Here is a 16,388-nt window from a genome sequence, read left to right as displayed (position 1 = left end):
AAAGACTTATGATGCAAAATGCTATCTACATCCAGAGTTAGAAGTGATGGAGTCTGAATGCAGATTGAAGCATGCTGTTTTCATTTTGTTGGATTTTGGTGTGTTTTTTTCTTTTGTTCTTTTTCTTCTTTCATAACATGACTAATGTAGAAATATAACATGATTATATATGTATAACCTATATCAGATTGCTTGCTGTCTTTTAGGGGAGGGGAGGGATAAGGGAAAGAAGGGAGGGATGGGAAAAAATTTGGAACTCAAAATCATATAAAAATTAATTTGGAAAATTATCTTTACATGCAATTGGAAAAAAAATAAAGATTATTTAAAAGGATGTGTGGTCTTTCTCACCAGGCTGGCCCAGGATCATCTTCAAGATTTGGTCACTATTATGATGTGTCAAAAAGGATGCCCCAAGAGATTATTCAGTGTGCAAAATGGCACAAATTTTTCCTTCCAGAAGAAATTACTTCATATCCTAATGCAGAATCCTGGTAAGTTCATAACCTGTATAAAACCTAAGATTTCAAAGACTGAAACAATGGAGTTTTGCTTTGAAAAGGCCCATAACTTTTAAGTACATTTTGTGAAGAGTAAATTGTCATTTTTTACATTATAAGCAGTCATAGGTGTATATACATTTTGTTGTGTTTCATTGTGCAATAGTTTTTTTTCCTCTTCTTTTTCAAGTCTTATCACCTTTTATCCCTGCTATTATTTTAATTCTCAACAGTTGGACATTCTAGATACTAGATATTTACAAGTCCCTGCTGCTTTAATTATCAGCAAATTATGAAATAGCTCCAAATCACTGCTTATTGGTATTCCCTATAATAAGTACTTAATAATGATAGCTCTCTGATCAAGATAGCAGTGAAAATAATGTAAAATAATACGACATTCTCAATATTTTCTTATGAAGAGCTTTCTTAAAGAAGGCAAACAAGCATGCCCTGTTATCTAATGCCAAGTAGCCATCAGTGGACTGATACAATGCTCATGCCATGAGCAGAGGTCAGGTTTTTATTTTCTTAAGGCTGTCAGTTTCTAACTGGAGTGTCAATACTGCAATCTTCATACTTTTGGTATACAGCCAAGAGTATTAGGTGTTTGACTAAAGCAGTACCAATATGACACTAATAACTCGTATTTATGCTATTAAATCTATGAAAATTGCAAGATTTTTAGTATTCAGGAATTCATAGGTGTCCAAAGATTTATTTCAATTTTGTGATTTGACTCAAAGGAATTTAGGCTGAGGGATAGATTTTCCCAAGGACCTGAACTGATTCATATCATTAAAAACCTAATTCTTTTACAACTGGAATAGTAGGTTTGTCAGTAGCTAAACAGAAGGGGATGTGTTGAAATGGAGGAAGCTCTGTGGCACAGCAGACAGAGTGCTAGGCCTAGAGTCAAGAAAACCTGAATTGAAATGCAGTGACTGTGTGGCCTCAGGCAAATCACTTTGCCTCTGCCTCAGTTTGCTCCACTGTAAAATGGAAATAATAATAGCACCTGCTTCCCAGGTTTGTGGTGAGGGTCAAAGGAGATAATTTTTGTAAAGGCACTTAGCATAGTGCCTGACACATAATAAGAGCTATAAAGATGCTAGCTATAACAACAACAATAAACAAAGTGATTTGGGAACCCATTTGTCAAGCCATCTCATTTTGGACTTGTAAGCATTCAGGTACGATCTTAATTGATGGTAGCTTTGTTTATTCCAATAGGAAGTTCTTAGGACTCTTCCAAAGTTGGTTCTAGACTTGGCATATCCCTCGCTGATCTTTCTCCTAGTCTTGTGAGACAAACATAGAACCAAGTGTTGGAAGACTTGGGTTTCTGTCTGTCAGATGGTCGTCGTATAACCCTAAGTAACCTTGAATTCTCTGAGCCCCAGTACCCTCATTTTGCAAGATGCAAATTGAGATAAACTCATATTTTGTATAGCCCTTTAATATTTATATACCCCAGTCTTCCCAGCAGTCCTCAGAGATACCAGTGTCTTTTGATTTTTTGTGGGGTAGTGAGGGTTAAATGACTTGCCCAGGGTCACACAGCTAGTAAGTGTCAAGTGTTTGAGGCCGGATTTGAACTCAGGTCCTCCTGAATCCAGGGCCGGTGCTTTATCCACTGTGCCACCTAGCTGCCCCAATGTATGTGGTTTTTTAAGTTAATTACTATTTGCAGTATACATAAGTTTGGGGTAAGCATATTATTTTATTAATGTTGTACCAGTAAAGAATTGACCATGTGTCTCACTATCTTCTCATGGTTTCAGCCTGCATGGTAGAAAAAGCAGGGAGAGAGCTCCAGCATGCCAGTTAGGGCAAGCAGGAGAAAAGCTCCAGAATACCCAGAAGACCCCAACCTCTAAAACCCAGAAACCCATTCATGGCATCTTCCATGGGTATTTATGCTCTTTGTATAGAGGCAGTTCATTATACATTGATCAAAGCGGGTTGATTAGTATCATTCAGTTCCCCTTGGTTGACATGAAGGTGGTCTACATTAAAAGGAACTCTAGACATGATATCTGGGAAAAGAATGCAAAAGACCCTCACTCAAGTTGCTTAAGACAAAGTCCATTATTTAGGTGTGGTTTAATTCCATCAGTCCTTCACTGATCTAGACAGAAGAATCTGTCTCCATTCCTTTTGTTCACTTGGGTTTGTCCCAGATGAGATTTAATGAAGTTTCTCAAGAAGAACTGGACTTTTTGGAGTGGGGGGGAGAAAGCACCAAAAAAGTGATCTCTGGGTCTCCCAAGAAATCCATTATTAATCATTATTTTCTCTACTACTACTAATAGTACTGGTCCTACTGGCGGTAGTAGTGGTATTCCCTTTTTTCACATGAGAAAGCTGAGACCCAGACAGTGTACTCCAGCTCAGGTTTTCTGCTTACAATGCAGGTAGTGTCCATAAGGTTATTGGGAGATTCCAGCATCTGAAAGCACTTTAAAAACTCTCGTTTGTGATGGTAAATTAACATTCTTATCGTCATTTTTACCAGACTTCAGACTCAGTTATGGTTTCCACAGATTCAATATTTCAGTATTTCTGTGGTCTCTGATTTGGTTGGTGAGGTTTCTCTCCTCACTGATGCAGATCACTACCCCTTTGTAGTCAATGTATAGCCGGCTAGTTTTCAGGTAGCAGCCTAAGTGTCCATCACCAGACCTATCCTGGATTTTTGTACATTCCAGCACTTCATAACTATTTGTTGACTGACTGGTTGATTTCCAGCTTGTTGGAAGATCTGCCAGAGTTTGTGTATTCCTGGCATAGCTTCTGAAAGCCACCGAAGGCACGAATGTAGGGATTCCTCTTTTCCCAGTGCTGATGAATGACATCTTTTTTTCTCATCTTACAACATATGTGTGTAGTTTAGAATATAAGTCATTATTAGAATTTTCCCAAGGATCAGAATCCAAATATGTAAATTGATTAAGCTCTGTGTTTGCTTTTAACTCACACATGGTTACAAAGATAGTGAAATCTAGTCTTGGCTTTTTGCAAGTTAAATTTAGTATTTTATCGAGAGGGCTGTCATCTCTTGTTTATTTTTCTTCTTCCATTGACCTACAAACTTCATGATCCTCTTTAACCAACCTGACTTCTCTTTAACAGAAGTATATAAAACAGAGATAAGGAGACTCACTCATAGCTATAGGAAGAAGCAAAGGGAAATCTTTGTCAGATGAGTACCGATATGGGCTCAATAGGTAACAAAATGTATCTGATAAAAGATAGCATAACAAATAATATTTAGTACAGTACTTATATAGAGAAAAATAACAAATTGCCAGGTCACCTGCTTTACCCCAAAGTAGCTTCATAATAAGGAGCATCCACAGAATGTAAGACTGTAGTTTCACAGCCTGCACTCCTGGGCAGGCCCAACTTCCAAAAACCTGGAAAAGGAAGTTCTCACCATCAAAGCCCTGGGCACTGTCAAATGATTCAGCATCAGAGAAAGATAGGAGTTTATCAGCACATGAAAGAAGATGCTTTACCCTCTACTTTCCCCCCATACCCCTTCCCTGGGCTTCTCAAAGAACTTATGTTCTGTTGCAAGATATGATATATACATATAAAAGTACTTACAAAATAAATCAAGGGTAATTTCAGTCACTAGCAGCTAGAGGGGAGGGAGTGAGCATCCCAGAGGAGGAAACACTGGGCTAGTCTGGGAGGTGGTAGAAAGAAGGGAGTATGTTCCAGGTTGGGAGTCTCTTGGCTCAGCATGTATACAAAGGTTAAAATTTTCCTAGCGTCGCGAAAATTTCCAAGTCCAATGAAGAAATAGAAACAGCAAAGTCTCCAAGCTGTAGAAAGTTAGGTTTATTGAGAGAGGGACTATCTCACAATAAATCTGGTCGGGGGTAGGACCTGAAAGCCCCCGAGCCTAAGGATCCAGGGGTTTTTATACCCCTACAGGGCTTCTAAGTATTTATACACTGATAAATTTAGACAAACCCTTCCCATTATACAATCTAAATGATACAGAGAAGAGAAATTGAGACATGGTAATCATGATCAAGGGTATCCACATGGCTCATGGGGACAGGGACAGGACAGGGACATGGGCACGTGCTCGGCAGACTGCCAAGTTGGGAATTTTGTCAAGTCAGTCAACCAAACAGGGTTATGAGTAGGGTTCTCAGTGCTGGTTGGCTACTTCAGCCTAGAAAGGATATTTTTAGTGTTGTGGTTAACCACAGTGTACCTTGGAACCATGCTAGCCATGGAATAATCACAGTCTGACAACTGGATGATAGCTGGATCTGCCAACGTGCTAGCCATGGAATAATCACACAATCTACCAACTTGAATTGCTGAACACCTAAAAGGATGATGGCTAGAAACTATATCAGATAATGGCTAGAGATGGTTTCTAGCAAGACTTGATCATATGTCATTGTTAATCCTGTAACATTGGGATTAACTCTACTGGTATCTATTTTACCTAATCCATTATTCTTGACTTAATCTACTAATAAAATAAAATATCTAGATATAGTAAATCACAATTTTAGTTGATATACTGATTATTACCATAGTTAAATCACTTATAACTAAGGGGTGGGGAAAATCTCATTGTAACTAGAAAGTGGTAAAACACTTTTATTCACCGATAAAATGACATTTAATATTTTAAAATAAAATTTAAACACTCCCAAATTCCGATTACAAAAATAGACAAAGAGCTGTCTGCATAAAATAAAACATAGTAAAACATCCACAAAAGATAAAGTTTTTCAATAAATACAGTGCTGATTTATTTACTAAAAAAATCTGAAAATTTCTTCCTGTGCTTCAAGGAATAATTTTTGGTAAAATGAGAACATTAAGGAATTGTTTTCCCAAGGCCATAAAATTCACTATGAAATTAAAATGTAAAATACAGCATAACTGCATTAAAAATAAAGTAGGATAGAACTTTTCAAGTATTATGAAAAGCACAAATGCAAGTGGTACAAAAATTATTTTCTATTTTCTGTTTCTGTACAAACACAGTTCTTTAAAGCTCAAATCTTACATCTAAAAATGTCTGTAGAGAGCTTTCTTTGTTCAGAAAAGTACTAGTTCAGAGTGGACTAAGAAGATTCATAGATTTTCATTAACAAGACAGTGTTTCATTTTAGGGCGTTTAATTGATCATTCATTTATTTCCTATTAAACTTAAATGCTTAATTAAATATAATTAAACTTTAAACATGTAATTAAATTAATTTTGAAAATGGCTGCTCTACCATATGAAATTTATTTTAATTTATGAAAAGTGTGTGCTCATCTCACCAAAAGGAACTTCACTGGTTCATTTCAAAAAGAATAATGCCGTGCTTTATAGTTGTCCATACTTTTCCTAATTAAGATTGCAGCCACTGTCCTAGAGAATGTATTGTACAACTTCACCTTTTTGAAAGGAACCGTTCAATGTTCCAGGAAGGGATTAGATCAATTGGCCTATAAGACCTCTTTGAGCTCTAAATTTATGAACCCATGTATAAATTGTGGGCAGCTATATGACACAGTGGACAGAGTGTTGGGGCTAGAGTCAGGAACATTCTTTGAGTTCAAATCTGGCCTCAGACACTTACTAGCTGTGTGACTCTAGGCGAGTCACTTAACCCTGTTTGGCTCAGTTTCTTCATCTGTAAAAAGAGCTGGAGAAGGAGATGGCAAACCACTCCAGTACCTCTGCCAAGAAAAACCCTAATGGGGTGACAAAAAGTTGGATGTGACTGAACAGCAACAAATGTATAAAGGAGGACTTTTTAAGTGAAGGAAAAAAATGAAATTTGCCCTAAATGTTAAATAATTGGCTCTATATATGTTTTCTTTTAAATAAGTCAGTGCATTTAGTCTAACCCATCAAATTGAAACCTGAGTAAAAGGAAATGTGCTTGACCAAACAAAATGTATTCATTCATCAGCAGATAGGAGTTGGGGAAGTAGAGAGAAGGAGAAAGTTGTTCTAAGCACAGGGAGTGATTTGAACAAAGCACGAAACTATTATTATTCAAGAAAACTTTTGGATGAAAACATGATATTGGTGCTTTGTGAATTATCCCTCTAAAAAAAAAACGTGATCCCCAAATGGCTTTTTTCCTTGCCTACTTTTTAAATTTGTTTTTCTTAACCTTCATGTAGCTGAACCACCCCAAATAAAGTGAGCTATTATTTTAGTAGCTGTAGCCAAACTGACTGACCAGAAGTTTTGATCAGTTTCATTTGGTTTTGCCATTATACCTAAATCTATGAATATTGTGTTGTGTTTAATTTTTTCTTACCTGACATATACTACAACTAATTCAACCATTGCACTAGTCAGGTAAGAAAAAATTAAACACAGCAGAGGTTGGAAGCTAGATTGCAGAGAGTTACGAAGAGAATGAGAAGAGAGGAAATGAGAGGCATCTATTCTAGATGGCCTTCTGGGAGACTTTAGCCAAAAAAGTCAAGAGAGAGATGAAACAATAGTTAGCAGGGATGGATGGATTAAGTGGGGGTCTTTTGAAGATGGGGAGACATAGCAATAGAGAAGCAAACAGTAGATAGAGAAGAATATAATGAGTTAATTGAGGAAGTGAAAAGGTTTGCCCAGCAGAAGCGAGGTCCCCTTTTGGGTGATGGAACATGACCATGCTCTCTGTGCCCAAAGTACTGAGATGTTCCATTCCTCCACAAAACCTGGCCTCTGGATGACTGGCAGCATTCTTCTACCCTAGATTTGTGAATAGAATGAAAGACACGCATTTGAGAGCCTTTCTCCAAGATGTGGCCTCCCCAGCTGGGCTTCTGCTTCTTGATCAAGAGAATGTTGCATGTACTTTAAGGCGAAAAGGTGCCATTAGCAGAGTAGAGATAGTAGCAGGAACTAAGATGTCATGGTCAGCAGGGGTTTATTCAGTACATGCTATGTGCCAGGCTCAGGAGGGAAGATCTCACAGTCTCGGCTGGAAAGGACCACAGAAATTATCTACTCCAACCAGGACCTAAGAAGGAACCCCTTCTGTGGGCTCCCCGACAAATGTTTGACCAGCCTTTGATTGAAGAAATGCCAGTTGATTTTTTTGAAGTCGTGCACGCTGGGGACCCTTTCTCTGCCTCCCGAAGCAGCTTCTTCTCACTCCTAGCACCTCCTGGCACTTGTCAGGAAGCTTTTCCTTATGTCAGATTGAAATCTGTTTCTCGGACATTTACACCCACTGCCAGTTTTACACCCTGTTATGCCCTATTACACCCTATTATGATAGTCCAGGCATGAGGTGATGAGGGCCTGCACCAGAGTGCCAAGAGGAGAAGTGTTCAAGAGCCGTTGTATGAAATCCATAAGAAATGTCTCCGACACACTCCTGCCTTGGTTTCCCCTTTGGAGCCAAACAGAACAAATCCAGTCCTTTCAGATACTGAAAGACATTTATCATGTTCTCCCTGTGTTTCTTCTTCTTTATGCTAAATACCTCCATTCTCTCAAACTGTCCTCATCTGGCACACACTCAAGGCCTTTTGTCCTCATGGGTACCTTTCTCAGAACACTTGTCAAATATGGCTCACCCTTCTGAACACAGGACTCCAGATATGGTCTGGCACAAGTAGGCATCAGCAGTGCTTTCACCTGCTTCTGGACACTAAGGTTTTATTAAGGCAGGCTAAGATTACCTTCTCAGTAGTATTCATTTATAAATTAATTAATATTTTGTTTGGCTGTCATAGCATTAGTGATGCATACTGAGTTTGCACTAAAATCTCTAGGCATTTGTCACAGGAGGTTCCATTCTTCACAGTTGGCTGTGGAAAGAGCCCTGAACCATAAATCAGAAGACCCGCATTAAGTTCCTGGCTTTAATCAGGATAGCTTGTTACCTCCCTGTCCCATGGCCTTATCTATGAAAAACTTGCCTGCCTAGGAACACTCTTGTGACTCAGATGAAATCTTCAATGGAAAAGTACCTCATACAGTGTGTTCAGGGCTTGCTTTCAGTGTCATTATCATTCTTTTTTTTTTTGCAGGGCAATGGGGGTTAAGTGACTTGCCCAGGGTCACACAGCTAGTAAGTGTCAAATGTCTGAGGCCGGATTTGAACTCAGGTACTCCTGAATCCAGGGCCGGTGTTTTAGCCACTGTGCCACCTAGCTGCCCCCGTCATTATCATTCTTGTTCCTTGAGAGGATGAATGTACAGTTATGCAGGTCAGTACTAAGACCGAAAGATGAGATGGAAAATCCAGAGCTGAGGTTTAGAAGATTAGTGTCTAAGAGATGATTCTTACGGGATGTGGTTTATTGCTGAAGCAGCTCATCATGCATGCCACTGGGTTAAGGAAACCCATTGTGGAAAGAAGAATGAGTGGTTCTCATCATTTTTTTTTTGAACAACTGTTGATCAAATAAACACTTGATTTTTTTCCATTCGAGTGTAGAACTGAAGGCAAAAATCTGTACTTCATTTAATTGAGAATTTGCCAAAATGATAATGTTATCCTTAGTTTAGAATGTATAGTCTCTTCTGTTAGAGTTGTTAACTACTTAGTCTTATAGTATGTATCAAGATGATGAAATTTTTCTCCCTTTCAAATCCATTATCCATTCAGTGGTACCTTACCAGGTTTATCTCTAGGTTACACAAATGTTGAGTAGTTTCTTTTTTTTTTGTTTGTTTTGTTTTGTTTTGGTGAGGCAATTGGGGTTAAGTGACTTGCCCAGGGTCACACAGCTAGTAAATGTCAATTGTCTGAGGCTGGATTTGAACTCAGGTCCTCCTGAATCCAGGGCCAGTGTTCTATCTACTGCGCCACCTAGCTGCCCCATGAGTAGTTTCTTAAAATACTTTTATCATCTCCTGACTGTTGACTTTCAATGGCACATTTTAGATATGCTTACCAAGTTGAAAGTTTTGTTTAGTATTCTCTCAGTACCACCATGCATTCTCTGTGGTCTGTCTGTAAGGAAGAAAGTATTTTACGGATCTTCAGGCACTAGAGAAGAGTGGGTTGTTGTATTCTTGTAACTCCAAGGATTGATGTAATTTCTTGAAGAATGGAATTATTACTCTGAGAAATATGGGGCTCTTCTCCATACCCCCAAAACACATACATTCTCTGTCTTTGTCTCTGTCTCTGAATTTTTAAGTGGGATATTTATAATACTAATAATACTTTCTTTTTATCATTTTAAAGTTTTAAAGCACTTTCCTTACAATAACCACCTGAAGTATTTAATGCAAGGATTATTAGCTTTGTTTTGTAGATGAGGAAATAGATTCAGAAAGTTGAAATACTTTGTCCAGTCACTGAACTAGTATCGTGAGCCTGAGCCTGCCTCTCTACAGATTCATGTTGGGTCCCGACCTGGGATCTCTTTTCTCCCAATAGCTTCAATAGTGGTAAGGAAATGCCTCAGTGTAGGCAACTAAGAGACTCAGATCAACAAACTATCTTCTGGTGAAGGATAGACTTATAGAGCTGTTCTAAATTGATTTCAACATTTTATTAATGTTTTAGAAAAGTTACTATTCATTTTTACAGGGTTACAAGACTGAGAGAATGCCATGATCTCATATTTGTGTTAGTCCCCATGGTGTGATGGAGTCAGCAAGACCTTGGCTCAGTCCCTGATTTGAATACTTATTATCGGTGTTACCCTGATCAAATCCTTTGACCTCTCTGAGCTCATTTCCTTACCTGTAAAGTGGAAATAATAATAACACCTCTATTCCAGGGTTATTGAAAGGATTACATAAGATAATATGAAAAGACAACACGTACAGTGCACAGCAAACCTTAAGGCTGTAGACAAATGCGAGTTACTATTAGTATTTTTATTTGACAAGATGTTTGACAAGCCTCCACAGTATCCTCGTGGACAAGTTAGAAAGATGTGAACTAAATGAGAGTAAAGTTAAAGCAGGTTCAGAAAAGGTTGAATCAGTCAAGTTTTGAAGTATTTGATGATTTGGTCATTTTCAACCTGTAACAAGGTTTTCAATAGTCTTAAAAAGTACTCTGTCCTTGGTCCTACTCTGTTAAACATTTTTCAATCAATGTTTGTAGGAAAGATTTAGAGGGTCTGCCTGCCAGGTTTCCTTATGAAAGAAACTGAAGAAATGACGTACTGTATAACAGAATGGGCACCCAAAATGGTCTCAGCAGGTAGAAAAGGGATTGAGAGCAGAGAAGATGGTTCCTAGGTCTAAGTGGACAATCTTGACCTTCGGTTCAAGCCCCCACTGGCACAAGTCTAGGCTACAGGAGACAAGAATAAGAAGCAGATCTTGTGGGGAAAACCCTACGAATTAGTAGTATGACAAAGCAGCCTAAAAAGCTTCTCGAAACGTAGCTTACAATAAGAGAAGTGTGCTGTCCAGATCAAGGACTATGATTGTTCCAATCTCCTCTGCCCTGCATGGACTTGATCTGGAGCATTGTGTTCATTTCTAGGTTCTCTTTTAGAAGTTACATTGTGGGGGCAGCTAGGGGGCGCAGTGGATAAAGCACCGGCCTTGGATTCAGGAGGACCTGAGTTCAAATGTGGCCTCAGACACTTGACACTTGTTAGCTGTGTGACCCTGGGCAAGGCACTTAACCCCCATAACCCCGCGCAAAAAAAAAAAAAAAAAAGTTATATAAGTTACATTGTGCAGCTGACAGATGTCCAAAACAATGTGACTGGGATGATAAAGAAACTTGAAATCATGACATTCTAGAGTTGGATAAAAGAACTAAGCAAGTTAACCTCAAGAAGAGGAGACTTAGGGGAGGATAAGACAAGATGATGATCTTAAAATTTTTGAAGACTTGTCATTTAGAAGAAGAATTTGACACATTCTGCTAGACCCCAGAGAGAAGAAAGAGCTATATAGTGAAAGTTATTTGGAGGCAAATTTTGATTCATTTATAAGGAAATGTTTCCCAATAGGAAAGCTATCTTAAAAGGGAAGGGGTTTGGGGTGGCTAGGTGGCGCAGTGGATAAGCACCAGCCCTGGATTCAGGAGGACCTGAGTTCAAATCCGGCCTCAGACACTTGACACTTATTAGCTGTGTGACCCTGGGCAAGTCACTTAACCCCCATTGCCCCGCAAAAAAAAAAAAAAAAAGGGAAGGGGTCCTTTGGGCAGGGAGTGAAGGAGGAGCAGATAGGCAATGAGTTCACTATCACTGGAGTTGTTTAAACAGAGGCCAAACGGGCACTTATTTTTAATTTTGTAAAGGAAATTTGTTACATGAGTTTGACAATAATTGTTGGCATTTACACGGGGCCTTAAGGTTTACAAAGGACTTTACAGTTCTTATTTACTTTGATCTTCTGACAACCTTTGAGGGAGATGCTATTATTATGCCCATTTTACAGATGAGGAAACTCGGGCTGAGAAAAGTTTCCAGTACTCACCAACATCATGAGGCTGGTAAATGTCTAAGGTGGATTTGAATCCAGGTCTTCCTGATTCCAAGCCTAGAGCTTTATCCACTACAACACTTTGGTCCCTTCCAGCTCTTCCAGTCTAAGGTCCTGTGTTTTCCTAAATATGGTGAAAATCTGCCAAAAAAAAAAAAAAAAGGTTATGGATAGGGCAAATCGAAATTTGTTCACCAAATCCTGAAATCCTATAATTAAAGCCTTCTTTTTAAAGCTTAAAGGGAAAGCAGTGATGATTTCTTAAGTTTATTAACATTTCAGACATCCAGGACCATGGAAATGGTCTACAGAAGAAAATTTTCCAGATAACTGAAGTTCACCCATTGTTGGTTTTTTTCATGAATTTTCTTCTAAAAGGTTTTATATATTTTCTGCTTTCCTAAATAGTTCAGAATTCCATCTGTTCTTCACAACACAGGCTGATCATTGTGATCACTGATGATCATATTTCAATGTTTGCTTCTATCATAAAGGGCCCCAGATTGTTGTGCTTTAAATATGTGTGTGTGTGTGTGTGTGCACGCACACACATGCGTGCCTTCTGCAGCTTTTTGGTTACCCTCTTTGATCAGCCACCGGGGACACAGATACAAAGAAGAAAAACCAGTCCTTATTCTCAAAGGGTTTATACTCTGATCGGGGAGACTTCTAAGTCAAATGGCCTCTTAGGTGGTTTTCTGATTTTATAGAAGTTCAAGAAGGATTTAGAGAAACATGGATAATGAAGCTTAGTGAGTGACAAAGGAAAATTATATTCTGGACTCCAGAGATCATTGCTATCACACCAGGATGCATTTCTTATATTCTTTAGCTCATGATATTTTTCACCAAGTAATACAAGGGACAGTGGCATTTTAACAGATCCTGAGGCACCTTTCTCATGTATTCTTTTTTTTAAATTTTTTTTTAAATTTTAGTGAGGCAATTGGGGTTAAGTGACTTGCCCAGGGTCACACAGCTAGTACGTGTTAAGTGTCAGAAACCGGATTTGAACTCAGGTACTCCTGACTCCAGGGCCGGTGCTCTATCCACTGCGCCACCTAGCTGCCCCCTCATGTATTCTTGAACTATGTATAGCTCCCATCTTTCAGTTATTTCATATATATATATATATATATATATATATATATCAGGAAATTTAGGGCAATAGTATTGGCTAAAAAGGCAAAAAAAAAAAGAAGAAGAAGAAAGTCAAGAAATGCCAGCCTTCAGTGTAATAGGTCCGAACTTTTAACTTGAAAATTACTTATGAATAGACTTCACAGTCTCTATAGGCATATGTAAATTACATACAAGTGTAATTGTTGGCCAAGACACCATTCTGTAGAGTTAGTGCCTGCCAGGCTGTAATAAGTGTACCTTATTTTATGTAATAAATGAATATTTGAAAAATTATGCATAAATAGAATTTTTATAAATCAAATTATTTTTCTATTTGTTTATATAATTTTAAAGATGCTTTATTTTCATTTTTAATTCATCTTAATTGGCAGTGATAATGCTGAAAATGGTGCCTTATGCCTTTTCAAATATTGAATTATTTGTATATAAGTATGTAAGTTCATTTTGGAAACTTCTTATTTAAAGGAGTCCTACAGCATGCCTAGTATCAGAAAAGGCCAGGTCTTAAAGGGTCAATGGATGGGCACTGGAACTAAAGTCCAAAAAGACAATGGCAGCCACTGAAGTTACCTGATCTTAAAGGAGAAAACTCTGGAGGACAAACTATGCCCCACTAAGAGCATTTCAGGAGGGAACAGCTTCTGCCAGGAAACGTCCCACCTTACAAGGAAAAAGGCTAGTGAAGATGGAGAACAGCCATAATCAGAGTCCGGTTAGGAGGCCCTTTGTAGAGAGCCAGGTGGTCAAGCCCCTGGACCCCACCGAGATCCCGGGCATGTTCATCCTGAGACTGATCTGTGGAGGAAGCAGGGGGATGCAGAATGGAAGAGAGGTCACATCTAGTCATGGAGAAGAAACTGAGCAATGAGGTACCTTGGGAAGCATCAACTCAGAAGATGGTCCTTGTTGGGGGAGGCACACTCACACGGGATGCTTCGCACACAGAATCTTTTTGTAATGAGACAAAATTCCTAGAATTGTCTTTTTTTTTTCTTTTTTCAAAACCAAAGTGACAAAAACTCACTTAAATGCCATTAATGTGCTTTTCCAGTTCAGGAAGTAAACAGAGGCAAGGCAAGAAACATTTGTTAAATGCTTACTGTTTGCCAGGCACTGCTCCATTTTAAGGGGAGAAGGTGATCCAGAAAAGAGAGCTGGAAACCTGGGGAGGGGTAAGAGGGCACTCACACGAGGGCATGTGTTTAAAGTCTGAATGTTAGGAGCAAGACTAGAGGGGATGAAGGCTGGCTGGCCTGGACCCCTCCCCTTAATGATGGCCCCCCAGAAGGAACTCATCACATCAATGAGAGGAGGGGGCCAGCAGGGCAGAAGGATGTTCTAGGCTGAGGAGGCCCCCAAGCACTGAGGGAAGTTCTGGGGAAGACAGCAGCGGAGGCTTCAGAGTGGCAAAGTCTGAGGAGTTAGAAGTAAAGCTGGGAGGGGAAGGGGATGAAAAAAGGAAAGGATGGGAGGGAGGAGATTATGGTCTTAGTCTGTGCCAGGCACTGGGCAGAGTAAGCCCTTAACAACAACTTGGGAGGCAGGTGCTGATTGGACTTTTCTGGAGTCGGCCGTCAGACATCACAGAGACAGTCTTGGTTTGGTCCCAGATGCCTCCTCCGGACTCTTTTCATAGCCTCACCATTTCCTCTCCCACTGCATAGCTTCTTTTTGGTTTGGTTTGTTTGTGGAAGCTGAGGAGAAAGACATCATTCAGGTCGCTGTTTTGTCATTTTTGTGAGCCTTCAAGATGATTATGTATTATTTGTTTCCATCTTACTCGATTTCTGGGAAATAATTTAGTAGAAAGAGCATTGGTCTTATGTGCTAGCCCTCTCCTCACTATTCAGTAGCTGTGTGTTTTTGAACAAGTCACCTGACTTCTCTGGGCCTAAGTCTCTTCATATCTGTAAAATGGGCATAATCTAATACTCATACTCCCTTCCTTACAGGATTGTTGTGAAGATGTTAGACTGAAAGAATGAATTCCATTACACAGTAATATACAATGTATATTAATGCAAAAAGAATCTGTAAGGTGTGTGTGTGCTTAACAATAAATACTAAAATCAGGTCAAAATGGGTACATGATTTAGACATAAAAGGTGATACCATAGGTCAGTCAAGAGAGGAAGGAATGGTTTATCTCTCAGATTTATGGAAAGGGGGACAGTTTATGACCAAAACAGAGATAGAGAATATTATGAAATGCAAAATGGAAGACACTGATTACATTAAATTAAAAAGGTTTTGTACAAACAGAAGCAATGCACCCAAAATTAGAAGGGAAGCAGAAAGCTGGGAAACAATTTTTATAGCCAGTATTTCTGATAAAGGCCTCATTTCTAAAATATATTGGGAACTAAATAAAATTTATAAGAATCCAAGTCATTCCCCAATTGAGAAATGGGCAAAGAACATGAACAAGCAATTTTCTGACAAAGAAATCAAAGCTATCTATTGCCACATAAAAAAATGCTCTAAATCACTATAGATTAAAGAAATGCAAATTAAAACAATTCTGAGATACCACCTCACACCTGTCAGATTGGCTAATATGACAAAAAAAGAAAATAATAAATGTTGGAGAAGCTGTGGGAAAATTGGAACACTAATGCATTATTGGTGAAGCTGTGAACTCATCCAATCATTCTGGAGAGCAATTTGGAACTATGCCCAAAGGGCTATAAAGCTGTGCATACCCTTTGACCCAGCAATACCACTATTAGGTCTTTTTCCCAAAGAGATCATAAAAAAGGGAAAAGGACCCACATGTACAAAAATATTTTTAGCTGCTCTTTTTGTGGTGGCAAGGAATTGGAAATTGAGGGGATGCCCAATAATTGGGGAATGGCTGAACGAGTTGTGGTATATGAATATAATGGAATACTATTGTGCTGTAAGCTGATTTCAGAGAAACCTGGAAGGACTTACGTGAACTGATGCTGAATGAGATGAGCAGAACCAGGAGAACATTATACACAGTCTCAACAACATTGTGTGTTGATCAACTGTGATAGACTTGACTCTTCTCAGAAATACAGTGGTCCAAGATAGTTTCAATGGACTCATCGTGGAAAATGCTCTCCAAATTCAGAAAAAAAGAACTGTGGCATATAGATGCAGATTGAACCACACTATTTCTGGGTTTTTTGTGTTTTTCTTTTTTTCTTTTTTAGTGACACAGTTGGGGTTAAGTGACTTGCCCAGGGTCACACAGCTAGTAAGTGTTAAGTGTCTGAGGCCGGATTTGAACTCAGGTCCTCCTGACTCCAGGGCCGGTGCTCTATCCACTGCACCACCTAGCTGCCCCATGTTTTTCTTTTTTGAGGTTTTTC

General features: G+C 38.9%; 1 protein-coding gene across 1 annotated transcript in view; it reads left to right on the top strand.

Annotated features, from left to right (window-relative positions):
- Nucleotides 1-16,388, top strand: part of ELP4 (elongator acetyltransferase complex subunit 4) — a 242,931-nt gene that overhangs the window by 50,715 nt on the left and 175,828 nt on the right. Inside the window, 1 exon segment of the mRNA XM_043969894.1 lies at nt 355-494. Coding sequence (XP_043825829.1) covers nt 355-494 — 140 coding nt within the window.

Source organism: Dromiciops gliroides, chromosome 6 (genome assembly GCF_019393635.1).
Source record: "Dromiciops gliroides isolate mDroGli1 chromosome 6, mDroGli1.pri, whole genome shotgun sequence".
Classification (NCBI taxonomy): Eukaryota; Metazoa; Chordata; class Mammalia; order Microbiotheria; family Microbiotheriidae; genus Dromiciops; species Dromiciops gliroides.
Note: the sequence above shows the minus strand (reverse complement) of the source record. Positions and strands in the feature narration are given on the sequence as shown.